Source organism: Eriocheir sinensis, chromosome 32, assembly GCF_024679095.1.
Source record: "Eriocheir sinensis breed Jianghai 21 chromosome 32, ASM2467909v1, whole genome shotgun sequence".
Classification (NCBI taxonomy): Eukaryota; Metazoa; Arthropoda; class Malacostraca; order Decapoda; family Varunidae; genus Eriocheir; species Eriocheir sinensis.
Window position 1 is genome coordinate 16,885,981 of NC_066540.1, and position 27,500 is coordinate 16,913,480.

Below are 27,500 nucleotides of genomic sequence, written 5' to 3' on the forward strand. Positions count from 1 at the left end.
CCGACCACCACCAGCCCCGTCTCCGCCCGCATGTGCACTCGGAGGTCCTCGATGTCGTCCACGCTGCGGGGCGGGGCGGGGCACGGGAGGGAGAGATGGGTGTTAGTTTGTATGGCAGAGTCTGTCCCTTACGCCCTATATGGTTCTCTCTATCCTCTATACCCCTTTCTATTTCCTCCCTTTCCTTCTGTTCCCTTCCGTTCCTTTCTCCTCCCTATCCTTCCCTTCCCTTCCTTTCTCTTCCCTATCCTTCCTTTCTCCTCCCAATCTTTCCCTTCCCCTCCCTATCCTTCCCTTCCCTTCCTTTCTCTTCCCTATCCTTCCTTTCTTCTCCCTATCCTTCCCTTCCCCTCCCTATCCTTCCCTTCCCTTCCTTTCTCTTCCCTATCCTTCCTTTCTCCTCCCAATCTTTCCCCTCCCTATCCTTCACTTCCCTTCATTTCTCTTCCCTATCCTTCCTTTCTCCTCCCAATCTTTCCCTTCCCCTCCCTATCCTTCCCTTCCCTTCCTTTCTCTTCCCTATCCTTCCTTTCTCCTCCCAATCTTTCCCTTCCCCTCCCTATCCTTCCCTTCCCTTCCTTTCTCTTCCCTATCCTTCCTTTCTCCTCCCAATCTTTCCCTTCCCCTCCCTATCCTTCCCTTCCCTTTCTTTCTCTTCCCTATCCTTCCTTTCTCCTCCCAATCTTTCCCTTCCCCTCCCTATCCTTCCCTTCCCTTAATCCCCCACTCATCTTTCCCTCCTCCTCCTCCTCCATAACCCTTTCCGTTCACCTCCTTACCCCCACTCCCCCTACTCCTCCCCCCCTCACCTCACGTTAGCTGCCTTCTCCCCCACTACGAAGAGCGTGGGGGTGCGACAGTCTAGGAGGGGGTCATCAGCCTCCCCACGCTTGCCCTCCGCGCCGATCATGGGGAAACCGAGGCAGATGTTTGCAGTGACGGACTCTAGCATCGACACCTGGGGAATGGGGGTGAGAAATGGGGTGGGGGTGAGATGGGGGGGGTGAGATGGGGATAGGAAGTAGGGAGAGGAAGATAGGGAGAGGAAATGAAGGGAGGATGGGACAGAGAGAGAGAGAGAGAGAGAGAGAGAATATTGGAGATGGAGGAGGAGGAGGAGATGAGGAGGGAAAAAGTGGAGAGAAGGGAGGAAGAATAAAAGATGGAGGAGAGAGAGAGAGAGAGAGAGAGAGAGAGAAAATGACCCTAGTTATCATCATCATCATCAACAATACAAACAAACGAACGAACAAACAAAGCGGGGCGCCCCAAACGTCAGCCGCCCCGGGGACTCACGTGGCAGGCGATGACGGCCCCGATGCCCCACCCCATGAGTACGAGGGGGCTGGCGGGGTATTGGCTGCGGTAATCCCCCAGCCGCCTCCGAACCTCCCCCACGATCTGCTCCAGTACCACCCGGGGGTCGCTGTGCTCTGCCGGGGCGGGGCGGGGCGGGGCGGGGTATTAGGTTAGATTGAGGTATATTTAAAAAATCAATTAAATAGGAAAATCAGTTGGATATTAAAAAATCGTAAGAAATAATAAAATAAAATTGTATGTCCTTTAAATCCATTTTCTCTGTCTCCCTTCCCCTTCCTCCTCCCTCCCCTCCCCTACCCCTTCCTCCTCCTCCTTCCCTATCCACCTTCCCCTTCCTCCCTCATCTCCCGACCTCCCCCTTCCTCCCCCCTCATAGCCCAAGCCCACACACACTCCCTTCACTCCCCTTCTTTCCTCCCTTCCCCCTCTCCCCATTACTCCCCCTCCCTATAACAACTTCCCTATCCTCCCCATCTCCCCCCCCACCCCAGTACCCACCTGCCCTGCCCTGGGGGACCATAACGGGCACAGTCTTGGCCATGTGCTGCAGCTGCGCGTTGAAGAAGCGGATGCGTCGCGGGGCCTGGGGCACGGATGACGGGGGGCCGCTGGGGACCTGTACGATGATCACTGCCCCGTCAAGCTTCCTCTGGGGCGGGACGGGGCGGGGGCGGTTAGAATGGGGGAGGCATTGGGGTTAGGGGTTGAGGGGTTAGGGGTTCTCTCTCTCTCTCTCTCTCTGTCTGTCTGTCTGTCTCTCTCCTTTCCTTCTTTCTCTTTTCTCTCTCTCTCTCTCTCTCTCTCTCTCTCTCTCTCTCTCTCTCTCTCTCTCTCTCTCTCTCTCTCTATCTTTCCTTCCTTCTTTCATTGCAAATTCACACACAAACACACACACACACAATGGTATCTCTCTCTCTCTCTCTCTCTCTCTCTCTCTCTCTCTCTCTCTCTCTCTCTCTCTCTCTCTCTCTCTCTCTCTCTCTCTCTCTCATCTCCTTCCTTCCTTTCTTTCTTCTTTCTCCCCTTCCTTCTCTCCCTCTTCTCTCTCTCCCCTTCACCAATACCACCCTTCCCCCTCTTCCACCCCCCTTCCACTTACCGGCTTATGGTGGTTGAGGGAGGGCACGGCAGGGTCCCAGGGCCTCTTAAGCAGCAAGTTGAGGGCCTCCACGCTGGCTCCACGGTGGGTGCTGGTCAGCGTTACCATCTTGTCTACCAGGGTCGGGATCTTGGACTTGAGGGTCTGGGGGGAAGGGAAGGGGGGTGTGAGAATTGGTCTGGGGTGGGGTGGAGGAGTGAGGATTGGTCTGGGATAGGACGGAGGAATGGGAACACACACACATCCTTCCGGTCTCTCTCCTTCTTTCTCTTCCTTTCCTTCTCCTTCACCTCCTTCCCCCTCTCCCTCACACCCACCTGCAGGATATCCAGGTATGCAGCCAGGTAGGGGAGGCTCAGGTGTTGCAGGAGAACGGAATGCAGCCATTGGGTCAGCTTAGGGTCCCAGCTTACCCGCGCGAGGGCTTGACGGAACTTAGCGGAGGTTTTGTCTGTGGGTGGAATGGTCGTGAGCGGAGAGATGGGTGGAGGAAATAGAGACAGAGAGGTGTGGAGAGAAAAGGTGTAAGGGAGAGAGGGAGGGAGAGAAAGGGAGGGATATGTGAAAGGAAAGAGAAAGGAGTAGAAAGGAAGACAGACAGACAGACAGACAGACAGAGAGAAAAGGAAAAAAACAACATGTACATAGTAGTCAACACACACACACGCACACACACACACACACACACACACACACACACACACCAAACATCATCCCCTCCTCTTCTCTCTCTCTCAAAAAATCACACATACCCCAATACCCCCACACACAAACAGACATACACCCCCTCATACCCCGCCCCCATACACACACATACCCCCTCCCCCTCCAACACCTCCCCGAACACACGCACTCACCCACAAGCGCGCGTCGGGACACTGGTTCGTTGTGTGTGTTCTTGAGACCCAGGCGTCCCAGATGGTCCGTGTCCAGTACCTGAACCACCTTGCCGAAGAGGGTCAGCTGTGCCTCGGTCCACCCTTGCCTGTTGGGGGGAGGGGGAGGGGGGGGGGGGAGAAAGGTGGTTGTAGTGGTGGTGGTGGTAGTAGGTTATATATTTTCAGATTTATTTCTCTCCAATCCCTCCCTCTCTGTCTCTCCCTTCCCTCCCTCTCTTTCTCTCCATTCCCTCCCTCCCTCTCCCTCCCCATCCTCCCCTCCCCATACTCACTTGTTAACCTTCTCCTCCCAGTCCATCTCCCCCTCCTCCCCGCTGCCCCTCACCACCTCCTCCTGCCTGGGGTCCGCCGGCTTGATCTGATCCAGCCGCGCAAAGACCACATGTCTCTCGCACTCACTCATGACCTGCTGTGCCTTGGGGAGGTCATAGGGCAGGGGTGGCGGTGGGGTCAGGTCACCGTCAACATCTATGACCTCCTCGGTGCTGTATGGGGTGGGAAGGTGGATTAGGGGGTGTGTTGTGAGGGGATGGTCGTAGGGGGTTGTGGGGTGAGGGGAAGGTCATGGAGGGTTCTGGGGTGAAAAGGGGTAAGGGGTGAGTGTGTGGGGGGTTGTGGGGTGAAGAGGGGGGGGTTGTTGTTGGGGTGTAAGTCTGGTACATACGCACACACACATACATATAGTACGCACAGTCTTATGTACGTACATGAACACACACACACACACACACACACACACACACACACACACTAAGAGACCTACCATATTTTTTTTTCTCTCCCTCTTTCTTTCCTTCTCTCTCTCTCCCTCCCTCCTCTTATCCTCCCTTCCTTCCTTCTTTTCCTCTCTCCTTCCTTGTTCCCTCCCTCACCCCTTCCATCCTTCCTTCATTTCCTCTCTCCTTCATCCCTTCCTTTTCTTCCTTCTTTCTCTCCATCCTCCCTTCCTTTCCTTCCTTCTCCTCTCACCCCTTCCATCCTTCCTTTCCTTTCTTCTTTCTCTCCATCCTCCCTCCCTTTCCTTCCTTCTTCCCTCACCCCTTCCATCCTTCCTTCATTTCCTCTCTCCTTCTTTCTTTCCCTCCATCCTTCCTTCCTTTCTCTCCTCCTTCCCTTCCTTCTTCCCTCTTCCTTCCTCCCTCCTTCCTTCCTCCCTTCACACACACACACACACACACTCACCCATGCATAAGCCGCTGCTGGTAATGGCTGTGGTACTGGTGGTAGGAGGAGCTGTGGTGCTGCTGGTGCTGGTGGTGGGAGTGGAGGAGGTGGTGGTGGTGCTGGTGCCGGCCGGTCTTGGACATAAACAGGGACTTCCGCGGCCGGGCGTGTGATGCCTCGGGCCGCCAGTTGTAGGGCCGAGCGTAGGGGTGGTCGAGGCTGACGATGTCCGGCTCGCTTTCCTGGTATGGGGTGCGGAGGAAGAAACACATAAAAAAACTAGAAAGAACACAAAGGATGGTAACAAAAGTGGTTCCAGAGTGGAGGGATTGACATACAAGGAAAGGTTAAAGGAAATGGACCTACCAACACAGGAACAAAGAGAAACGGGAGACCTAATACAAATCTACAAATTACTGAGCGAAATGGAAGAAGTAGACAACGAGGAGATACTACCAAAAGAAGGAATAAACACCCGGAACACAGGAGGACATAGCAAAAAGTTGAGGAAGGGAAGATGCTTGAGAGATGTAAAGAAATATAGCTTCCCGCAAAGAAACATAGAGGTTTGGAACAGACTAAGTGAGGATGCAGTATCGGTGAAGAGTGTGCAAAGCTTAAAGGAAAAGTTGGACAAATACAGATATGGAGACGGGACCCAACGAGCATAAGCCCAGGCCCTGTAAAACTACAACTAGGTAAATACACACACACACACACACACACACACACACCTGACCACTAGCAAGGCGCAGAACCGTGGTAAACTTGGCATGCGGGTCCCCGAGGAGGTGCAAGCGGCCCCGCGGGTCTGGGGCGACCTCCCCCAGCATCGGCGGACACCCTGGGGCACGGGGCGATCCGGGGCGGGAGGCGGGGGAGGAGGTGGTGGCCCCGGGGCGACGGAAGGTGGATGCCATGGTGCCGGGGAGGGTCAAGGAAGCCTGGGGCGGGGCGGGGCAGGGGTAGAAGAATCATTATTATTATTATTATCATTATTTTTATTATGGTCATTTTTTTCAGAGAGAGAGAGAGAGAGAGAGAGAGAGAGGAGCCTTACTCTAGAGGTGAGGTGGTGGGAGAGGCTGGCCAAGGGGGGGGCGGGGGAGGGGGCAGCCAGGAGACTCCGTATATGGCTGTCCCGCTCCATCTGTAAGGGAGAGGGGGTGAGAGGGAGGGAGAGAGGGAGAGGGGAGAGGCAGCACACTAATCCCTCGCTTCTATGGACCTCGATATATATATTTTTTTTACATCAAAGAAAACGGCTCGCAATGAAAAAAGTCCAAGGAAAAAAAACAAGCCTGCTACTTGTCGCTCCCGTACAAGATAAAAATGAAGAGTAGCCAGTTTCGGGTGGATAGGCCTATAATGAATTTTGACTTTAACCCGGTAGCAGTGACGGGCCAAATTTGTGGCTTTACCGTGTAGCAGTGACGGGCCAAATTTGTGGCTTTACCGTGTAGCAGTGACGGGCCAAATTTGTGGCTTTACCGTGTACCAATGACGGGCCAAATTTGTGGCTTTACAGTGTACCAATGATGGGCCAAATTTGTGGCTTTACCGTGTACCAATGACGGGCCAAATCTGTGGCTTTACCGTGTACCAATGACGGGCCAAATTTGTGGCTTTACCGTGTACCAGCGACGGGCCAAATTTGTGGCTTTACCGAGTACCAATGATGGGCCAAATTTGTGGCTTTACCGTGTACCAATGATGGGCCAAATTTGTGGCTTTACCGTGTAGCAGCGACGGGCCAAATTTGTGGCTTTACCGTGTAACAGAGACGGGCCAAATTAGTGGCTTTACAAATTTGTAGTAATGACAGACCAAATTTGTGGCTTTACCGTGTACCAGCGACAGGCCAAATTTGTGCCCTGATATAACCACCCCCCAAAACAGATGACACATAATCTGATCACAAATGCTTTGATATATATTATGAAATGGTTTGTGTGAGTGATGATTTTTTCTCATTTTTCTCGCTTAGAGGGACCATTAAGAAACATGATCCCCGCTGCTACCGGGTTAACGGACTCTTGCTTCTCCGGTATAAGCGAGGATTTGATGAACTACTTTGGTATATAATTGGTGGGCTGTGTTCAGTGTTGGTCTGGCTGGGCGTATAAACACAGATTGGTCTGCAGTGAATAGTGGGCTTATTTTTAATTAGATTCCTTTTTGTTTGGCCCTTGAACAGCTTCCTTTACTGTTAATAATAAAAATAAATAAATAAAGAAATATATAAACGATTTCCAGTGTGTAATTACTGTTTTAACTTCCTCGTATGGCTGTAGTACCGTATTTCTGGTGACTGAATGTTTCGCTATATATAGAAATGATTAGCAGCACCAAATTCAGCTCATTCAGACAAAATTTAAAGAAACTCCACCACCAAATATGCCGGACACCTCATGACCCTCCATATTGAGCCTTCCACGCCAGTTCTCGACCCGCACATCCATCTCACCTTTCCTTGTGGTTGTTAGGCGGCGGTACACTCAATGGCGGGCACCAAATCGTCCGGAAAAAGGGTGAAATGAGGCAAATAAGAAAGCGACGCCATGCACACGAAGGCTTTGTTTACAACCTTCACAGCGCTGCCAGATTATCGTACTCACCACATTGCATTTACTGGTTTTTGATGTTTAACTAATACCATAAAACATCATTATTTATCAATTTCAACGATGAATATATGTGGAGAAAGTTATTGGGGTAGAAGACAGTTTTTAGGGAGGAAGTAGGTATCATTATTTATCAATTTTAACGATGAATATATGTGGAGAAAGTTATTGGGGTAGAAGACAGTTTTTAGGGAGGAAGTAGGTAAATATAGAGCTGAGTACGACAACCTTCACCGCGCTGCCAGATTATCGTACTCACCACATTGCATTTACTGGTTTTTGATGTTTAACTAATACCATAAAACATCATTAATTATCCATTTTAACGGTAAATATATATAAAGCCAGTTATTTAGGTGGAGGAGACAGTTTTTAGGTCGAAAATCGGCAAACATAGAGCTGAGTACGACAATCTGGCAACGTTGGGTCACTTCACTGATGGTCGATTTATTAATTTTTTTTATTTTTTTTATTGCTGGAACAAAACAAGGCAACAAAACTATAGTCGTGATTTTAATATATATACACCTATACGTAGCTACCGCAGAATAATAATAATTTGATATGCTATTTTTTATTTGTTCCCTTTTATCATTGCTTCTCTCGATAAAAAATAAGGCTATAAATAATTACAATGACTTTTTTAAATGTACATACATCTATAGACTACGTAATAAGATACCATTCCATTTTTTTCATTCCATTAGCTCTATTATTCGTGTTGTTTATAAGATTATTACAAGGAAATAATTACATAAATGGCAATATAAAATAAATAATGATAATAACAGATAAATGAGCATATATTTCTTTCCTTAGTGAATGAGTCATCTTTTCAGTCATATCAACTCTAATTTAGTCTTCTAGTGACCTAAAAATCAACATTCTATTTATTTATTTGAGAGATAACACATATTTATTAAGAGAAGGGATTATCGTTATCACCGGAGGAAGATTTTACGATTTATAAAGGGAAGTGACGTCATCAACTCAGCCCGTGACGTCATGAATAGAGGGCATGACGTCATCGATGGAGGGCGTGACGTCATAGAGGTAAACAAAATCGCCACAGAAGAAAAGTCACGGGGAGATTTGTCACACCCATCGTTACCTCTTCCTCCTGCCACCAGTTCGAGCCCCGCCGCCTGCCCCCACACCACCAAGATGTCTATTGCCAACATGGAGAGTAAGTATGGCGGGAAATAAGAGCGTAATAAGCGAGTGGTGAGGAATTATAGCCATTTTAAACGTATATAAGGAAGACGGATTGCATGGGTTGTCGTAATCTCAGGTTTTCTTTATTGCTTATTTGGGGCTATTGAGGGCTTGGTAATGGGTCTTTTAGGGTTCAAATGGTGGAATATGAATGAAAATTATGAAATATGAGCAAAATAAGCTAGTGTTGAGGAATTATAGCCATTTAACACATGTATGAGACTGTTTGCATGAGTTTTTGTGACCATAACTTTTCCTCATTGTTATTTGGTGTGTTTGAGGGCTTAGTAATGGGTTTTTTGGGGTTTAAATAGTGGAAAATACATGAAAATGGTGAAATATGAGCAAAATAAGCTAGTGTTGAGGAATTATAGCCATTTAACACATGTATAAGACGGATTACATGAGTTTTCGTAATCTGAACTTTTCCCCATTGCTTATTTGGGGCTACTGAGGGCTTGGTAATGGGTCTTTTAGGGTTTAAATGGTGGAATATGAATGAAAATGGTGAAATATGAGCAAAATAAGCTAGTGTTGAGGAATTATAGCCATTTAACACATGTATGAGACTGTTTGCATGAGTTTTTGTGACCATAACTTTTCCTCATTGTTTATTTGGGGGTATTGAGGGCTTGGTAATGGGTCTTTTAGGGTTTAAATGGTGGAATATAGATAAAAATGGAGATATATAGCGATAATAAGCCAGTGGGAAGGAATTATAGCCATTTAACACATGAATGAGACTGTTTGCATGAGTTTCCGTGACCATAACTTTTCCTCATTGTTATTTGGTGTGTTTGAGGGCTTAGTAATTGGTCTTTTGTGGTTTAAATAGCGGAAAATACATGAAAATGGTGAAATATGGTCAAAATAAGCTAATGTTGAGGAATTATAGCCATTTAACACACATATGAGACTGTTTACATGAGTTTTCGTAATCTAAACTTTTCCTCATTGTTTATTTTGTGTTCTAGATAATATTTACAATAGGGCAGCCATCTCTGACGAAGCTAATTGCTTTTCCGTTGCAAAGAGAAGGGGGGTTGAGGATAAGGCCAACTGTTATTTTTACTTCTACCTCTATTCCTTCTGTAATTTCCATCTTCCTCCTCTTCTTACTTTTCCTTCTCTTTTATCTTATACTGTTCTTTATGTACCTCCTCCTCCTCCTCCTCCTCAGTTTCAGCTAACCTCAAAGGAGAAATAACTAACCTAACCTAACCTAACCTCACGTCACCCCTCGGAGCACCATTTCAGCCTACTCTTATTTCCCTTCTCCTCCTCTTTCTTTTCTTCCTAACTTTTGTTGGTTTGTTTTACCCATTATGAAAACAAACAAAAAAATAAATATATCACATCATCCACCCGAAATTGACCTCTCTCGTGGCTACTCTTTGCATTTGTCTTTTGTGGGAGTGGCAAGTAGCGGACTTTTTTTATTATTACTTTTTTTCACTCTTTGTTGCCCTCAAGCCGCCTCCCTTGATATATAAAAAAAAACTAACGTAACCTAACTTAACCTAACCTAACCTAACCTAACCTAACCCAACCTAACCTAACCCAACGTAACCTAACCTAACCTAACCTAACCTAACCTAACCTAACCTAACCTGACCCAACCTCACGTCACCCCCACAGAGCACCTCTTCAACCTCAAGTTCGCCGCCAAGGACCTTGAGCGGCAGTCCAAGAAGAGCGAGAAGGAGGAGAAGGCGGAGAAGGTGAAGCTAAAGAAGGCCATCGCTAAGGGCAACATGGATGGCGCCCGTATCCACGCCGAGAACTCCATCCGCAACAAGAGCCAGGCCTTGAACTACCTCCGGATGGCAGCGCGGGTGGATGCCGTGGCCTCCAGGGTGCAAACGGCCGTCACGCAGCGCAAGGTATGACTATGGGGTGGTAGGGGGGTGAGGTTATGATACAGTAATCCCTCGTCTGTCACGGAGGTTAGGTTCCAAAACCCCCCGCGATAGGCGAAAATCCACGAAGTAGCGACCTTGTATATCTTATTATTTATATATATTTTATCATGTTCACTGTGATTGGCGTGGATTTTGCCTTCACTGGTAGCCTGGTAACATACACTCCCAGGTCTTTCTCTGCCTCTGTGGTGGATGGTGGAGTGTTTCCCATGTGGTATTGGTGTGCTGGATATCCCTTCACTGGTAGCTTGGTAACATACACTCCCAGGTCTTTCTCTGCCTCTGTGGTGGATAGTGGAGTGTTTCCCATGTGGTATTGGTGTGCTGGATATCCCCTCCCAAGGTGCAGGACTTTACATTTTTCTGTATTGAATTTCATCAGCCAGTTTTTGTTCCATTCTTGTAGCTTGAAATCCACAGCCAAGGGGTTAAGGAAGGAAAGAAAAGGGAGGTTTAGGTTAGAACACACTAGAGAAGATTAGGTTACATGTTATTAGGGGGTGGGTTAGTTTAGCTTAGTGTTATAGGAAAGACTGCAATACACACTAACCCACACTCACGCCCCTCTTCCCCCCCTCCACCCCAGGTGACCCAGAGCATGGCGGGCGTGGTCAAGAACCTGGACGCTGCCATGAAGAGCATGAACCTGGAGAAGATCTCGGCGCTCATGGACAAATTCGAACACCAGTTTGAGGACCTGGACGTGCAGAGTTCCTACATGGACACCGCCATGGGCCAGACGGTCACCACGGCCATCCCCCAGGACGCGGTGAACGGCCTCATGACACAGGTCGCGGATGAGGCCGGGTGAGTTGGGGGACTGGGCGGGTGAATGTTATCAACCATTCCATTCCCCATTTCCTTTAAGGTCTTCTTGCAGAATTTCGCAGTCTTTACTCGCTCTGGCATGTCATCAATATATACTAGGAAAGGTATTGATGCCGATACTGATCCCTGAGGCCCTCCACTCTCTACAGTTCTCCATTCCGATTTTATGTCCTTAACCACTGTTCTCGTCTCTCTTCCCATTAGGCAGCTTTCAATCCAGTTCTTCATTGTGTGTGTGTGTGTGTGTGTGTGTGTGTGTGTGTGTATTTACCCTAATCAAATATCCCTCACTCTCTAAACCCACCTCCTCCTCTCCTAACCCCAGGCTGGAGCTGAACATGGAGTTGCCGCAGGGAGGCACCACGACCGTCGGGGTGAGCGCCACACAGGCCAGCCAGGACCAGGACGAACTGACGCAGCGACTCGCAAAACTCCGCAACGCATGATTGGCCCGGACTTGTTGACACCCGCCCTGCCCCACCCGGCCTTGCCTTGCCCCAGTCTGTCCCCGCCTCCTCCTCCTTCCCTCCCAGTTCACTCGGGTCGCCTTCCTTACTGTCGTTGCTGTCGCTGGTGTTACTGGTGTTGTTGTTTTCAATGTAACTACTACTACTACTACTACTACGATTCTACTGCTGTGAATGATTCTACTTCTATTGTTACTACTGCTACATCTACTGCTACTTCTATTGTTTTTGTTGTTTACGATTATGCAAATGTATGTGTAGTTAAGGAGAGAGAGAGAGAGAGAGAGAGAGAGAGAGAGAGAGAGAGAGAGAGAGAGAGAGAGAATGTTAGCTAGCACTGCGTTATCTGAGCCTAGCACCGAGGGCCTTGCCAGCAGCTTGGGGGCTTGGTGCTGTGTCCGCCCACACCTGTATGAACTTTTAGTGGACTTTAAGTTAGTGGAGGAGGAACTACATTTATCGGAAGCTAATTGGTCCTCTAACAGTTTCTTAAGTTAGCGAAAACTAGCTCAGTTAAGGAAAAGTTATGTCACTAATTATTGGTTAGCGGAATCATGCCGACCACTGGGCATAAGTAGCTGCTTGGGGTGCCTGCTGGAGAGGTCTGAGTCTGGGTCTGGGGGCAAGGTTAGCACTGTTGATGTTTTGGTGTTAAGTGTGGCAATGGTTGATGTTGCTGTGTGTATGTGTGTTTAAGGGAGAGAGAGCGAGAGTGTGTGTGCTTGTTTAAGAGAGCGAGAGAGTGCGTGGTTATGTGTTGGGGAGAGGGCGAGAGAGAGAGAGTATATGTTCATGTCTAAGAGAGAGAGGGAGGGAGACAAAAAGCTCTATATTCTCACAGACTTCCAGCGTTTATTACTCTCACTACCATCGTTTATATATTATCTTTATCCAGGAGTCTATGTAGGATTAGTATAAGCGCCGCGAAGGGGTTGTATGTAGGTGGTAGCTGGACCTCCTTGCCTCGCTCCACCGCCACCCTTGTCCGTCAATATATCTACACATATGTACTATAAGAAGATGAAGATTTTTAGACCAATAACATGCGAATAAATTATTAGTTTGTAGTGCGTGTGTTTATATGTGACCTGATGTTAAACCCTCGACTGACTGGATTTCCTACCAGAAGACCTCACCAGGGTACAGGAGTGGAGCAAAAAGTGGCTGCTACAATTCAATGAAGAAAAATGTAAAGTCCTGCACCTTGGGAGGGGATATCCAGCACACCAATACCACATGGGAAACACTCCACTATCCACCACAGAGGCAGAGAAAGACCTGGGAGTGTGTGTTACCAGGCTACCAGTGAAGGTCAAATCCAGCACACCAATACCACATGGGAAACACTCCACTATCCACCACAGAGGCAGAGAAAGACCTGGGAGTGTGTGTTACCAGGCTACCAGTGAAGGTCAAATCCAGCACACCAATACCACATGGGAAACACTCCACTATCCACCACAGAGGCAGAGAAAGACCTGGGAGTGTGTGTTACCAGGCTACCAGTGAAGGCCAAATCCAGCACACCAATACCACATGGGAAACACTCCACTATCCACCACAGAGGCAGAGAAAGACCTGGGAGTGTATGTTACCAGGCTACCAGGGAAGGCCAAATCCAGCACACCAATACCACCTGGGAAACACTCCACTATCCACCACAGAGGCAGAGAAAGACCTGGGAGCTTGTGATACCGGCCTACCAGTGAAGGGATATCCAGCACACCAATACCACATGGGAAACACTCCACTATCCACCACAGAGGCAGAGAAAGACCTGGGAGTGTGTGTTACCAGGCTACCAGTGAAGGCCAAATCCAGCACACCAATACCACATGGGAAACACTCCACCATCCACCACAGAGGCAGAGAAAGACCTGGGAATGTGTGTTACCAGGCTCCCAGTGAAGGATATCCCAGCACACCCCACATAGGAAACACTCACTATCCACCACAGAGGCAGAGAAAGACCTGGGGGTGTGTGTACCACTACCAGGAAGGGAGGATCAGCACACCAATACCACATGGGAAACACTCCACTATCCACCACAGAGGCAGAGAAAGACCTGGGAGTGTATGTTACCAGGCTACCAGTAAAGGCCAAATCCAGCACACCAATACCACATGGGAAACACTCCACTATCCACCACAGAGGCAGAGAAAGACCTGGGAGTGTATGTTACCAGGCTACCAGTGAAGGTCAAATCCAGCACACCAATACCACATGGGAAACACTCAACTCTATTCAATTCTTTGTTTTATTTATGTTCAATGAAATTATACATGATACTTACTATAAGGTTAATTTGAGAGATGGAAGATGATTGCAGTTTTAAGACATTGACAGACAGGATGGAAGGCGATTGCAGTTTTAAAAGACATTGACAGACAGGATGGAAGATGATTGAAGTTTTAAGACATTGACAGACAGGATGGAATCAATTGCAGTTTTAAAAGACATTGACAGACAGGATGGAAGGCAATTGTAGTTTTAAAAGACATTAGACAGACAGACAGATATGGGAGGGAATGTTTTGAAGGCACGTTCCAGAGGTAAGAAAATAAACACAAATCAAATGAGAAACTTAAAGAACGACGGAAAAATGAAGGGGGAAAAAATGTCGGCTGTTAAGGAATGAAAGAGATAGATTAAAAAACGGCAAAAAATGAGAACGTAAAAAAAAAAAAAAAAAAAAGACTAAAAAAAAAAAAAAATAATAATAAAAATAATAATAATAATAATAATAATAATAATAATAATAATAATAATAAAAATAATAGGTAAACCACACACACGTACGTACACACACACACACAGAAAAGTTAATCTACATGAAAAAAAAAAAATAATAATAATAATAATAATAATAATAATAATAAAAAAAAAATAGTCCAGGTTACATTTTCTACGAGTCCTTCGTCGCGAACACAAACGCCGACAGCTTGCTGAGTCCGGACCCCTTGCTCTTCTTCTTGACCTCCTCCTCCTTGCCCTCGCCCTCCTCCTCCTCCTCCTCCTCCCTGGGCCTCTTCCTCTCCTCCTCCTGCGTGGGTGTGGGAGCGCAGGCAGCCGTGGGAGTGGGGGCGCTGGCGAGTGTCTTGTACTTCTGTGGGGGTTAAGAGAATTTGCTTGAGTTAGCCTTGAATTGTCTTAAGTTTTCTTCTCTGTAAAGGAAAACCAACCTCGTGTTTTTGATCATCTCCTCGCCTTCAACCTGGTAATCTATCAAGCCTCTCATACTTATCAACTAGCCTTCCTGCCCTCCTCCTTTCTACCAGTACTGCCCCAATCGGAGGGTTACCATAGATGTGGTACCCTACACTTAACACCAGTACCACACAAGGACACAGTAAAAAATTGGGATAAGGAAGATGCTTGAGACGTAAAATAACATAGCTTCCCGCAGAGACACATAGAGGTTTGGGACAGATTAAGTGAGGAGCTCCTGCTGTAGAAGAATGCTCGGTGATGCTGTGTATATGTGACTCCCGAGGCAAGGATTAAATGGTCTATATTTGTTTACCTGTGACGGAAAATTGATAGGTTCTGTGTCAATCTTCTGTTCCTTCTTTTTATCTGTCATCTGCTCTTCCCTCCTCCTCCTCCTCCACTTCATCATCATCCCCTCCACATACCTGCTCCACCTCCTCCTCCCCCTCTTTGTCCACCACCTCCAGATACCTGCTCCACCTCCTCCTCCTCCTCCACCTCCAGATACCTGCTCCACCTCCTCCTCCTCCACTTCTTGCCGAACACCTCCACCCCCTCCACCCCTCCACATACCTGTTTCACCTCCACATCCTGGTCCTTAAACATGAGGGCGGCCTTCACCAGCAGCTCCTTCTCCTGCTCCACCTCCGGATGAGCCGCCCTCACCTCATCCATATTATCCTCCATCCACATTTGCAGGGCGGAACGCTTGGGCTTGGGGGTGACCGGGGTGGCGGGGGTGGTCAGGGTCAAGTCGGGGAGGTCCTCGGTGCCACCCTGGGGTTTCCTGAAGGGGTTGGGGGTGGCCTGGGGGGAGGAGAGCTGGTTCTCCTTCCCTGGGGCCTTGCTGGGGGGGGTGCTGGGGTCCTTGTCATTCTTCTTCTTCTGCTTGTTCTGTGGGGTGAAATGGGGTGAGGTGAGGGGCTGTTGTTGTTGTTGTTTATGGGAAAGGAAGGAAGGACGGAAGGAGAGAGAGAATGAGAGACAGAAATAAAGAGAGAGAGAGAGAGAGAGAGAGAGAGAGAGACATAGAAATAAAGAAAGGAAGGAAGGAAGGAAGGAGAGAACGAGAGATACAGAAATAAAGAAAGAAAGGAAGGAAGAGAAAGAAAGAAAGAAGAGAGAGAGAGAGAGAGAGAGAGAGAGAGAGAGAAAAGGGGGGAAGAAAAATAAAGAAAGAGAACGAAAGGAAAGAAAAAAAAGAGATACACGAGCCAAAAAAAAAAAAAATAAATAAATAAATAAATAAATAAAATAAATAAATAATATATATAAACAGTACAATAATAAGCAAAAATAAGGAAAAAAAACAAAGAAAAAAAAGACTTGTGTACTAACAGTGTAAGTACGCGCGCACACACACACACACACACACGCACCTGGGGTTTCCGTAACACAGGACGCAGAACACTCGGAGACTCCTTCTTCATAGCCCTCCGGAAACTATCAATCACATCAATACCACGCTTGGAGGACGAGAACGAGGAGGCGGAAGAAGAGGCGGAGGAGGACATAGAGGAAGACATAGAGGAGGAGGAGGAGGAGGCGGAAGGAGCAGGAGCGGATGGCAGCGGCTTCTTAAATGGGTTCTTGTTGGCGAGGAGGGAGAAGCTCAGAGATCCGGCGCCCATGCCAGCCTTCCTCCGCGCTGCAGCCAGTAAGGGGTTGCCTGGAAGGGGTGACGGATGGGGTTAGAAGGGGTGTCAATGGGGTGTATATGTAGGTATGTTAGTCAAGCTTATAGGAGGATATTAATGGGGGGGAGGGGTGTTATTGTAGAGGGTGAAAAGGGAGAGGAAGGGAAGGCAGGAAAGTGATGGGGCAGAAAGGAAGGAGAGAGAGAGAGAATGCAGGAAAGTGAGGGAGGAAGAGAAGGAAGGAGAGAGAGAGAATTATAGAAAGGAAGGAATAGAGAGAGAGAGAGAATGAGAAAGAAAGAAGAGAGAGAAGAAGATAGAGAAAGAAAGAAAGAAGAAAAAGAAGAAGAAAGAGAAATAGAGAGAGTGAGAGAGAGAGAGAGAGAGAGAGAGAGAGAGAGAGAGAGAGAGAGAGAGAGAGAGAGAGAGAAAAGACCAATATAAAGAATGGTTAATACAGTGGGCCTATTTCAGTGGGTAATTGGTTAGGTTGTAATGGGTTTAAATGGGGTGTTTGAGTGGGTATTAGGCAGAGAAATAGTGGGTTTTATTAAGTAGAAATGGGTTTAACTAATGGTACTACTACTACTACTACTACTACTACTACTACTACTACTACTACTATTACTACTACTACTACTACTACTAATACTTACCTTGTTGCTCCTCCTCCTCCTTCCCCTCCTCCTCCTCCTCTTCTTCCTCCTGGGTTAGGGAAGGAAGGTGAGACTGTTCCATGTCTTCCTCCTCCTCCTCTTCCTCTTCTTCCTCCTGTCTTCTTCCTCCTCCTCCTCCTCCTTGGCCGTATCTGTTAATGGATATAGGAATGTATGTTATTAGGCTTCTTCCTCCGCCTCCTCCACTCTTCCACTCTTTCATCCACAGTTCTTCCTCCTTATTCTCTCTCTTCCGCTCATTTTTTTTTTCTTCCTCATCTTCCTCTTCTTCTTCCACAACCTCTTCCTCCTCCTCCTCCTCCGCTTTTTTTATCCTATTCTTCTTCCACTTTCTTCTCCTTTCCTCTTCCTCCACCTCCTCCTCCTCCTCCTTTTCTTTACCTCATTCTTCCACTTTCCTCTTCCACCACCATCTCCTCTTCCACCTTTCCTTCCTCTCATCCCTCAGTTAACTCCCTCCTCCTCCTCCTCCTCCTCCTCCTCTCTTCACCATCTCCTCCTCCACCCCTTCTTCCTCCTCCTCCTCCTTCTCTCCTCACATCCACATCCTCCCTTCCTCTTCCTCTCTCTTCTCCTCCTCCTCCTCTTATCTACCTTCACCAAAACCTCCTCCTCCTCCTCTTCCATCTCCTCACCTGACCATCTCCTGCTCCGCCCTGTGCCTCCGCCGCCGCTCCGCTCGCTGCCCCTCCTCCTCCACCTTAGCGGCCGCCACTCCACCCAGTCGTTCCGCCAGGGCCAGACGGTGGAGCTTGGCGGAGTACTTGATGGCCAGCTGTACTGTGGCCACACTCGGCATCAGGCGACACACCTCCACGGCACGGCACTCTCGTTCGCTCCGGCAGGCCAGCTATGGGGTACAGGGGGGGTGGGGGTGGGGGGAGGGGGGGGAGGGAAGGGGGTGGTGTTAGTATTTATTTGAGACAATGGAGGTATGGTAGAAATTGGTTGCAATGGGTATGATAGAAATTAGTTGAAAAGGGTATGGTAGAAATTGGTTGGAATGGGTATGGTAGAAATTGGTTGAAATGGGTACGGTAGAAATTGGTTGAAATGGGTATGGTAGAAATTGGTTGAAATGGGTATGGTAGAAATTGGTTGAAATGGGTATGGTAGAAATTGGTTGAAATGGGTATGGTAGAAATTGGTTGAAATGGATACGGTAGAAATTGGTTGAAATGGATACGGTAGAAATTGGTTGAGAGAGAGAGAGAGAGAGAGAAATTGGTTGAAATGGAGAGAGATAGAAATTGGTTGAAATGGAGAGAGAGAGAGAGAGAGAGACACACACACACACACACACACACACACAAACAAACAAACGAACACACTCACCGCAAACAGTTTAATCATGGCCTCCTGCAACCGCCGCTCCGCCTCCTCCTGCTCATCCGCCAGGCCGCCGTCATCCGCCCCAGCCGCCTCGGACCGCCGGGTGAGGGTGTGAAGGGTGAGCTGGGTGCGCGCCATCTGCTCCTCCAGCTCACCCTTCTCCGTGTCAGCCTCGCATAGTGGGAGCTGTTGGGGTGATGGGTGGGGATGGGGTGAGTAGGTGAGGGAGGGGGAGGGAGAGGGAGGAAGGGAGGACTGAGGGAGAGAAGGAAGAAAGGAAGGATAAAGAGAGAGAGAGAGAGAGAGAGAGAGAGAGAGAGAGAGAGAGAGAGAGAGAGAGAGAGAGAGAGAGAGAGAGAGAGAGAGAGAGGAGAGAAGGGAAGGAAGAAGGGAGGGAAGGAGGAAGAGGATGTGAGAGAAAGGAAGGGATTGAAAGAAGGAAGGAAGGAAGGAAGGATTAAGAAAGAAAGATAGAAGAAAGGAAGGAAGGAGATAAGAACTGATAGAAGGAAGGAAGATAAGGAGAGAGAGAGACAGAAGGAAGGAAGGAAGGAAGGAGAAGGGAGGGAAAGGAAGGCAGGGAGAGAACCAAGGAAGGAAGGAAGGAAAGGAAGGATATAGAAAGAGGGAGAGAAACAAGGAAGGAAGGAAGGAAGAAATTAAGGAGTGAGAGGGAGAGAATCAAGGAGAAAGGAAGGAAGGAAAAGAAAGGGAAGAAGAGGAAGGACAGAAGGGAACAGAAGGGAAGGAAAAGAAAGAGAAAATGAAGGAGAGAAGGAAGGACAAAGAGAGGAAAAGAATGACAGGAGAGAAAAACAACACCAACACACACACACACACACACACACACACAAAACGCACCCTAATATCAAGCAGCGTGACGTGGGGCTTGGGCAGCGTGGGGGGGTAGCGCGCACCCTTGCAGAACACACACCTCACATTGCCCTGCATCTCACTCGCCCCCACCAGAAAGTAGTGGTCGGTTTTGCTGCGTGCCTGTGAGGGGGAGAAGACGTGAGGGGTTAGGAGGAGGAGGAGGAGGAGGAGGAGAAGCCGGGGTAACATGTGTAAGGGGAAATATATGTTAGTAGGCCTTCAAAAACTTAACTATTTCCGCTTGGTCGCCGTAAGAGAGAGAGAGAGAGAGAGAGAGAGAGAGAGAGAGAGACTATACCGCCCAGCACATCACCGTTTCCTTGCCAACCAACCGCACTTTCGATCTTATACAGTGAGGTAACTTAGCGGGGGTCAAATTAATGCTTCGAACTTTACAGCAAGGGAGGTAGATTGAGGGGTGTGTGAGGGGGAGGGGGTGAGGGATGGGTGTGAAAGGTGTGTCTGTAAGGGGGTGTTAGTGATGGGTTGAAGTGGTATGAAGGGGTGTCTCTGTGACGGGGTGAAGGGGTATATGTGAGGGGATGTGAGGTGAGGTGTACGAAGGCTAATGTGAAGGGGGATGCGACAGGGGGTGAAGGGGTGTCTCTGTGATGGGGTGAAGGGGTATATGTGAGGGAGGGTGTGAGTGTGTGATTGAGGGAATGAAGGGATGTCTCTGTGATGAGGTGAGAGGTGAGGTATATCAAGGGGAGATGTGAAGGGGGATGCGACAGGGCTGGACTCACATGCGCTCGGGTGTTCAAAATCGACGTCCAGTTATACCCAAGGCTGTAGTTCATGAGGCGTACCACCCCATAGCTGTCCATGGTGAGTGGGGTGCCCTCGTCGGTGAAGCCCGCCCATGCCAGGTACGCGCGGGGGGAGAGGGGCAGTGGGGTGGCCTGGGGGACTGGGTGGCGCTCTCCCCCGACGCAGAGGACCAGAGCGGACATGCATTGGTCTCCCGCGACTCCTGGGTGAGAGGGGGACGGAGAGGGAAGTGAGTGAGTGAGTGGGTGGTTGGGTTAAGTTAGGTTAGGTTAGGTTAAGTTAGGTTAAGTTAGGTTAGGTTAGGTTAAGTTAGGTTAGGTTAAGTTAGGTTAGGTTAGGTTAGGTTAAGTTAGGTTAGGTTAAGTTACTACAACAACACACACGCACACACACACATACACATGGGTACACACACACACACACATACATACAGCCATACACAATGAAAGGAAGGGAAAGAAAATACAGGATAGGAAAGGAAAGAGAAGAAAAGGGGGAAGATATCACACACACACACACACACAACTGGTTAAATACACACACACACACATATATATACACACACACACACACACACACACACACACACACACACACACTCTGACAGACCTATACACACACTTTTAAATCCTTCCCTTTCCTTCTCTTTCCTATATCAGTCCTTCTTAACTTAACATTAGTCTTCCTCCTTCTCCTTTTTCTCTCTCTCTCTTTCTTTTGTAATTCTTCCTCTATCCTCCTCCTTTCTTCCCCTTCTCCATCTTCCTCTTCCTTACCTCCTCCCCCTCTTCCTCTTCCTCCAATCTCTCCCTTTTTCCTCCTTTCATCCTTCTCCATTTTCCTATTCCTCTCCTTACCATTTCTCCACATCACACCCCCCACACACTCCACCCCATACTCACCCACTCCACTGTGACACACCACCAACAGCATATCCTCAAGCCCCGCCAGGCACACCACGGGGCCGGGCAGTGCCATCAGCTCCCTCTGAGTGCCGGAGGTGCCGAAGACGCGCAGGTTCCTCCGGTCAGTGGCAGCAGCGATCCAACCAGTGCCAACCGCGAGTGCCAGGATGTCCTCCCCCTCGGACATGTCGATATGCCACTCCTTGCTGCCCCCGGAGAGCTGCTGGACCACGAGTTTGCTGGGGGAGGATTGGGGTGAAAGGGGAGGGGTGAGACGGGTGGGTATTGGGATGGGGGGTAGTTTTTTTTCATTAATATTTTTTTGGGGGGTATCGGACAAGACCCCTAAGATGAGCCCAGTGCCGTTCTCAGATTACTAAAGAAAAATCACAAGCGGGAGGGCCCCCCATGACGCCCCGCACCCCCCCTAAGCCGTTCCCTCAGGCATGGGGTCGGATATCGGTGCCGCGTCGCTCTGCTTAATGTGTGTGTATGTGTGTTTACGAGCGTCCGATATATCGGCCAGATCATACCACACACACACACACACACACAAACGAACGCACAAACACGATAACCGCCCCCATGTCCAAGTGTAGGCCGCAGGACCGCCCCCAGAGCAACCTCCAGCTATGGGGTCGACGGTCACTAGGGCCAGAATCTCGCTAGGGCCTTACAGTGCAGGGCAAAGTTTCGCCCTCGCACCAAGATAACCTGGCTTGTGTGGGGTGGGTGCGGGGAGAGTCTGCCATGGGGGGTGGGTCTCCGTACTCATCAAACGCATATCTCGTCACTGAACGGCACTTACGGGAGGGTTTGTTTACGTAACGGATGATGGGAAATTAAAACTAGGCCTAGAGGGGAAGAGTGAAGATGATGATGTAGATGATGAAGGTGAAGTAGATGGAGATGTTGATACAGAAACTGAGCCTATAGAATTAAAAAAAAAAGAGGGTTAAGATGATAATGATGATGATGGTGAATTAGATGATGTAGATGATGAAGGTGAAGTAGATGGAGATGTTGATACAGAAACTGAGCCTATAGAAGTTGAAAAGAAATGAGGGTTAAGATGATACTGATGATGGCGAATTAGATGATGTTGATGTAGATGATGAAGGTGAAGTAGATGGAGATGTTGATACAGAAACTGAGCTTATAGAAGTTGAAAAGAAATGAGGGTTAAGATGATGATGATGGCGAATTAGATGATGTTGATGTAGATGATGAAGGTGAAGTAGATGGAGATGTTGATACAGAAACTGAGCCTATAGAAGTTGAAAAGAAATGAGGGTTAAGATGATGATGATGGTGAATTAGACGATGTTGATGATGAAGGTGAAGTAGATGGAGATGTTGATACAGAAACTGAGCCTATAGAATTAAAAAAAAGAGGGTTAAGATGATAGTGATGATGGTGAATTAGATGATGTTGATGTAGATGATGAAGGTGAAGTAGATGAAGATGTTGATACAGAAACTGAGCCTAAAGAAGTAAAAAAAAGAGGGTTAAGATGATACTGATGATGGCGAATTAGATGATGTTGATGTAGATGATGAAGGTGAAGTAAATGGAGATGTTGATACAGAAACTGAGCTTATTGAAGTAAAAAAAAAAGAGGGTTAAGATGATAGTGATGATGGCGAATTAGATGATGTTGATGTAGATGATGAAGGTGAAGTAGATGGAGATGTAGGAGGAGGAAACTGTACACAACATCAAAACAAAGAATGCCAATCTAACCTAACCCAACCCAATTCAACCAACCCCAACCCCACCCACGCACCTCGGTTGATCCTCCTGGCCCTCCGCCGCGAGTGCCAACACCTGGGTGGAGAGCGCCGCCATGGAGTGCCCCGCCGTGTTGTTGATGTGGAGCGAGTGGTGGATGGACGAGTCATGGAATTCCACGTCGATGCTGCTCTCGTCCTCTCCGCTGTACTGGCGCACAACCCCAACGTTGTTCCAGAGCTATGGGGTCACCGGGGGGAGGGGGTGGGGTCAAGGGAAAGGTCAAGCTATATACACAAGAATAAGGTCATGATATCTAAGGTGCGACAGACCGGGCCATTCACTCATAAGCAATAAGCAATGTGACTCACCATGTATCGCTGGGTGAGGTATTTAAAAGGACGGGTCAAGAGGAAGGTCAAGCCAAGCACTCAAGAATAAGGTCATAATATCTAAGGTGCGAGAGACCGGGCCATTCACTCATAAACAATAAGCTCCGAGACTCACCATATATCGCTCAGTGAGGTGCTCTGGGGTCATGCCGGGCTGGAAGGGCTTCTGAACCTCCGGCAGTCGCATGCCCTCCACCCGCGGGGCTGCCGGGGCGCTGGACTGCTGCACCGCCCCGGCTTCTGTGGGGGGTGGAGAGTGAGGGTGTTAGTTTAGGTTAGGTTAGTGGTTTTTACGATCTCCATTTCCTTTCCTTTCCTCCTCCTTCCTTCCTTCCTCGCTTCCCTCCCTACTCTTCCTTTCCCTTCCTTTGTTCTCTCCCATCCCCTCCCTCCCTTCCCCTTCCTTCCTATTCTTTCCCTCTCTCCTCCTCTCTCTTCCCCTTCCCTCCCTTCCTTCCCTTTCCTTCCTTCCCTCTCCTCCTCCTTTTCCTTCCCTCTCTCCTCCTCCCTTCCCTTTCCTTCCTTCCCTCCCTTCCTTTCTTCCCTCTCTCCTCCTCCTTCTCCTTCCTTCCCTCTCTCCTCCTTTCCCCTCTATCCCTTTCCCTTCCTTCTCTTTCTCCTCCTCCCTTCCCTCTCTCTCCTCTTTCTTCCCTTCCCCTCCTTACCATCACCACCCCCAGCAGCAGACGACGAGGGGAGGCCCAGGAACGTCCCTTCTTCATCATCGGCAAAACCCAGCTGTGCCTTGATCTTGCTGATGCTAAACTCATCGTCCCCATCGTCGTCCGCCCCCCCGTCGTCGTCGGCTGTGTCGAGGGGGGGGAACGGCGCCTCGCTGCTGTCATCGGCGCCGCCAAAGCCGTTCTCGAGGCCGTGGAGTGGGGTGGATGATGATGACGATGGTTCCTGTTGGGGTGGAGATGATGGTGGTGGTAGTAGTAGTAGTAGTAGTAGTAGTAGTAGTAGTAGAAGAAGACGGTGTTGTTAATGATACACAAAGAAGAGGAGGAGGAGGAAGAAGAGGAGGAGGAGGAGGAGGATAGGGAAGTTGGAGGAGGAAGGAGGAAAAAAGAAAAAAACAAGAGGAAAAGAAGGAAAAAGAGGAAGAAGAGGAGAAAGAAAAAACAAGAAGAGGAAAAAGAGGAAGGGGAAGAGGAGAAAGAAAGAAATAATAAGAGGAAAAAGAGGAAGGAGGAAGAGAAGAAAAAAAACAAGAGGAAAAACAAGAAGGGGAAACGAGATCAATCAAACCAGAGAAACACACAAACAAACGCACAAACACACTCACCACAACCCCAATACCACCCGTCGTCGGCACATCCACCACCGTTCCCAGCTGTCCGTTCACATCAACAAACGCGATCTCCTTCTTGGCCGACGAGGGGTTCCACGCGACCCCAGAGTAGGACAGTCCCTTAGGGTGGCGCTCGACCATTACCAGGCCGCGGGTGTCGAGGGACCAGACCGCCAGCGTGCCGTCGACGCAGCCCCCGGCCACCAGGGTACCACAGGGGGAGATGGCCACGATGGAGATGGTCTAGGGGGAGGGGAAAGTGGGGAGGTTAGGTGAGGTTACTGGGGTTACTGGGTTACGGAGGGGGGAGGGGTGGGGGAGGTTACTATGGGGGGAAGGAAGGGGGAGGTTGCAATGGGTTGTTAGGTTAGGTTACTGGGGGAGAAAGGGGAGGTTGGGGGAGGTTACAATGGGTTAGGTTAGGTTAGGTTACTGGGGGAGGAAAGGGGGTTGGGTGAGGTTAAAACGGGTTGCATAAACTGATCACAAATGCGTTGATATATATTATGAAATGGTTTGCGTGAGGGATGATTTTTTCTCATTTTTCTCGCTTAGAGGGACCATTAAGAAACACCCTCCCCACAGCTACTGGGTTAACCTTACCTAACACACCCTACCCTACCCACAAGCACCCCACTCACCTCCTTCACCCTCTCACTCGACAGCTCCCCGATGAGCCGCCAGCCGTCCCGAGCATACAGCAGCACCTTGGGGCCGACGGGAACCAGCAGGAAGGTGCCGGATGGGGTGAAGGACAGGCGACAGAGCGTGGGGGATGCGGAGAAGCTGTTACTCTTCGGAAGGACGGCCCATGACACCTCCACAGCACTGGTCTCGCGCACCCACACTCGTACGCTACCGTCACATGAGGAGGAGGCGAGGTACTGGCCTGTGGGGGAGGTGAGGGAGGGGTGTGGGTGAGGTGGGGAAAGGGAGAGGGGGGATGTGCTGGGTTGTGTATGTGTATATGTTGGGGTGATTTATGGAGTGGGGAGGGTGTGTATGGGGGGTGAGGGATGGGGTGATGGGGTGTAGGGTGAAGGGGAGGAAGGGAGAGGGAAAGAGAGAGAAGGAGAAGGAAAGGAGAAAAAAAAGAGTGAATGGTAACAAGAAGAAGAAGAAGAAGAGAGGGGATTGGTGTGTGTGTGTGTGTGTGTGTGTGTGTGTTCTGCCTCCTCCTCCTCCTCCTCTTCTTCTTCACCTTAAACTTCAACTTCTTCCTGTTCCTCCTCTTCTTCTTCCTCCTCCTCCTCCTCCTTCCTCTTTCTCTTCTCCTTGTCTTCCTCTCTTCCTTCTTCTCTCCTCCTCCTCCTACTCTTTCCCTTCTTCCCTTTCCTCCACTTCTCTCTCTCTCTCCTCCTCCACCTCCTCTATCCACTTTCCCTCCTCCTCCCTTTCCTCCACTTCTCTTTCCTCTCTCTCCTCTTCCTTACTTCCTCCTCCTCCTCCAACTCTTTCCCTTTCCTCCACGTTTCTCTCTCTCCTCCTCCTTCTCCTCTTCCTTACCTTTGGGGTCGAGGGCAACAGAGAGGACTGGCGCCTGGTGACCTGTGTACTCCTTGTCCTTGTACGCGATGGGGTCGTGTACGCGGATGGTCATGTCGCTGTGTACGCATAGGGAGAGAACGAGAGAGCATGTGCGTATGGATTAGTTAGTGTGCGTATTGGAAAGTGAGGTAATTTGGTACACACATATACACACACACACATTATTACATACATGGATATTAGAATGAGGTCGATCTATACACACAAACACACATGCACACACACCTTCCAGCACATGCCACCAGGTCTCCCCCGGGGCTGACGGTGATGTGGGTAGCAGGTGCGCCGGTGAAGCGGGTGATGATGCCATCCGGGGAGCCGTCATCCAGAGTGAAGGCATTGACCATGTTGCTGTCCGTACTGACAAGGAAACGACCATCCTGCCAAGAGTTGAGACTTTTCTAATCCTTCTTATGTGTAATTCAATAGCTTAAGTCTGAAGTTAATGGATCGGATTATGGTAGTTATGGAGGAGGAGGAGGTGGAAGAGAGGAGAGAGAGGAGAGGAGAGCAGGAGAGGTGGAGGAAAGGGAAGGAGGAGGAGGATAATCAGAGCACGTATTCTTTATAGGGGGAACTATGAAAATAATAAGGTGACAACTATATACAGTATTTTAATCTTCCCTCACCCTAAACGCCCCATCACGCACCCTATATCTTGTCCCATCCCTTCACGTCACCTTAGGAAGCCCCTCACTCACCCTATATCTTGTCCCATCCCTTCACGTCACCCTAGGAAGCCCCTCACTCACCCTGTAGGCGATGGCGTGGGCACAGTCGGCCACCATGTGTGTCTTGCAATCGTCATCGTCCAGGCCCTCGAACACACGCACCTCCCCGTCGCTGCCGCAGGTGATGATGTATCTGAGGAGGGGAGGGAATGGGGGGGGTAGTGTGAGTAGGGGCATGTATCTTAACCACGATGTTGCTGTTATTTTTTTTTTCACAATTATCTGCCTTTTGATCTTGTTTCTCTGTCTCCTTTTTCCCCGTCTACAACTCGTCCTTTCTCTCTTTTTCATTACTTAACCTCCTTCTCCGACTTCCTCCTTTCTCTCCTCTCTTCCTTAACTTACCTATAATTATCTGTGGTCTTATCTTGTTGCTCTGTCTCCTGTTTTTGTATTTCCTGTCTACATCTCTTCCTTTCTCTCTATTTCATTATTTTACTCTTCCTCCTTCCTTTTCTCCTCTCTTCCTAAGCTCACCTAGTTTCCTTTACTCCTCAATTTTCTTCTCTTCCTGCTCTTCTTACTCCTCCTTATACTCTTCATTTTTTCATCTCTTCCCACTTTTGTGAACATGAAGCGTCTTTTTAACCATTGATACCCGGAGTGAATCCAGATCAGATTCAGATTCAAACCTGATCAATAGCCGTATTTTTACTCCAATATAATATTCCTTACTTTACGTCTTCTTCCCTCCTTCCCCTACTAGACCGACAAATCCCCCCATCACCTCACTCTCGTCCCTAGGGATTATCTGCTTAAGGTTACTAAAGCCCTGAACCCCCTCGGCCTGGTCCTGGCGCCTCACCTCCCGTCATGGCTGTAGCAGAGGTCCGTGTGCCCCTCAAAATGGGCGTAG

The 27,500-nt window shown here is 48.8% G+C and overlaps 3 protein-coding genes and 2 long non-coding RNA genes across 14 annotated transcripts in view; 2 read left to right on the forward strand and 3 right to left on the reverse strand.

Annotated features, from left to right (window-relative positions):
* LOC127006314 (KAT8 regulatory NSL complex subunit 3-like) overlaps positions 1-7,089 on the reverse strand; it is a 17,899-nt gene extending 10,810 nt beyond the window's left edge. For 4 of the 5 annotated variants that reach the window (XM_050876086.1, XM_050876087.1, XM_050876084.1 and 1 more), the window contains exons 1-12: positions 6,950-7,089; positions 5,543-5,632; positions 5,217-5,426; positions 4,501-4,724; positions 3,591-3,803; positions 3,277-3,404; positions 2,737-2,870; positions 2,420-2,563; positions 1,819-1,969; positions 1,297-1,433; positions 810-958; positions 1-63 (exon numbers count right to left, since the gene is read on the reverse strand). The exon at positions 1-63 is cut by the window's left edge and continues 85 nt beyond it. In XM_050876086.1, coding sequence (XP_050732043.1) covers positions 1-63; positions 810-958; positions 1,297-1,433; positions 1,819-1,969; positions 2,420-2,563; positions 2,737-2,870; positions 3,277-3,404; positions 3,591-3,803; positions 4,501-4,724; positions 5,217-5,426; positions 5,543-5,632 — 1,643 coding nt within the window. In that variant the 5' untranslated portion in view covers positions 6,950-7,089. The remainder of the gene's footprint in view (positions 64-809; positions 959-1,296; positions 1,434-1,818; positions 1,970-2,419; positions 2,564-2,736; positions 2,871-3,276; positions 3,405-3,590; positions 3,804-4,500; positions 4,725-5,216; positions 5,427-5,542; positions 5,633-6,949) is intronic. The other variant, XM_050876085.1, reaches the window with a different exon arrangement.
* Positions 7,090-8,125: 1,036 nt separating this feature from the next.
* LOC127006319 (charged multivesicular body protein 1b-like) lies at positions 8,126-12,605 on the forward strand. Its single transcript, XM_050876143.1, has 4 exons — positions 8,126-8,292; positions 9,960-10,204; positions 10,830-11,050; positions 11,397-12,605. Exons 1-4 carry the CDS (start codon positions 8,271-8,273, stop codon positions 11,515-11,517), a joined length of 609 nt encoding a protein of 202 aa, XP_050732100.1. The 5' UTR covers positions 8,126-8,270; the 3' UTR covers positions 11,518-12,605.
* LOC127006320 (uncharacterized) lies at positions 11,805-14,223 on the reverse strand. Of its 4 annotated transcripts, none has more exons than XR_007759470.1 (3): positions 13,705-14,223; positions 13,316-13,415; positions 11,805-13,116 (listed from the first exon to the last, which is right to left on the reverse strand). It is a non-coding gene; the product is annotated as an uncharacterized LOC127006320 (long non-coding RNA). The 4 variants fall into 4 exon arrangements; XR_007759472.1 differs by having other exon boundaries at positions 11,805-13,174; positions 13,274-13,415; XR_007759473.1 differs by lacking the exon at positions 13,316-13,415 and having other exon boundaries at positions 11,805-13,174; positions 13,663-14,223.
* A 125-nt stretch (positions 14,224-14,348) lies between these two features.
* LOC127006321 (WD repeat and HMG-box DNA-binding protein 1-like) overlaps positions 14,349-27,500 on the reverse strand; it is a 13,336-nt gene continuing 184 nt past the window's right edge. Inside the window, exons 1-18 of the mRNA XM_050876144.1 lie at positions 27,450-27,500; positions 26,666-26,777; positions 26,139-26,293; positions 25,872-25,969; positions 25,007-25,254; positions 24,360-24,608; positions 23,737-23,977; positions 23,187-23,311; positions 22,735-22,919; positions 20,945-21,186; positions 20,018-20,244; positions 19,257-19,391; positions 18,399-18,581; positions 17,699-17,913; positions 17,043-17,194; positions 16,129-16,418; positions 15,323-15,643; positions 14,349-14,645 (exon numbers count right to left, since the gene is read on the reverse strand). The exon at positions 27,450-27,500 is cut by the window's right edge and continues 184 nt beyond it. Coding sequence (XP_050732101.1) covers positions 14,445-14,645; positions 15,323-15,643; positions 16,129-16,418; positions 17,043-17,194; positions 17,699-17,913; positions 18,399-18,581; positions 19,257-19,391; positions 20,018-20,244; positions 20,945-21,186; positions 22,735-22,919; positions 23,187-23,311; positions 23,737-23,977; positions 24,360-24,608; positions 25,007-25,254; positions 25,872-25,969; positions 26,139-26,293; positions 26,666-26,777; positions 27,450-27,500 — 3,430 coding nt within the window. The 3' untranslated portion in view covers positions 14,349-14,444. The remainder of the gene's footprint in view (positions 14,646-15,322; positions 15,644-16,128; positions 16,419-17,042; positions 17,195-17,698; positions 17,914-18,398; positions 18,582-19,256; positions 19,392-20,017; positions 20,245-20,944; positions 21,187-22,734; positions 22,920-23,186; positions 23,312-23,736; positions 23,978-24,359; positions 24,609-25,006; positions 25,255-25,871; positions 25,970-26,138; positions 26,294-26,665; positions 26,778-27,449) is intronic.
* On the forward strand, positions 21,202-22,721 carry LOC127006323 (uncharacterized). Of its 3 annotated transcripts, XR_007759475.1 has the most exons (4): positions 21,202-21,952; positions 22,068-22,285; positions 22,398-22,509; positions 22,624-22,721. It is a non-coding gene; the product is annotated as an uncharacterized LOC127006323 (long non-coding RNA). The 3 variants fall into 3 exon arrangements; XR_007759474.1 differs by lacking the exon at positions 22,398-22,509 and having other exon boundaries at positions 22,068-22,397; positions 22,624-22,711; XR_007759476.1 differs by lacking the exon at positions 22,398-22,509 and having other exon boundaries at positions 22,180-22,397; positions 22,624-22,711.

Coding starts and splice junctions, on each gene's coding strand:
- LOC127006319 (XM_050876143.1), top strand. CDS start 8,271: ATGTCTATTGCCAACATGGAGA. Junction 10,205..10,829: donor CGGCCGTCACGCAGCGCAAG/GTATGACTATGG, acceptor CCTCCACCCCAG/GTGACCCAGAGCATGGCGGG. Junction 11,051..11,396: donor CAGGTCGCGGATGAGGCCGG/GTGAGTTGGGGG, acceptor TCCTAACCCCAG/GCTGGAGCTGAACATGGAGT.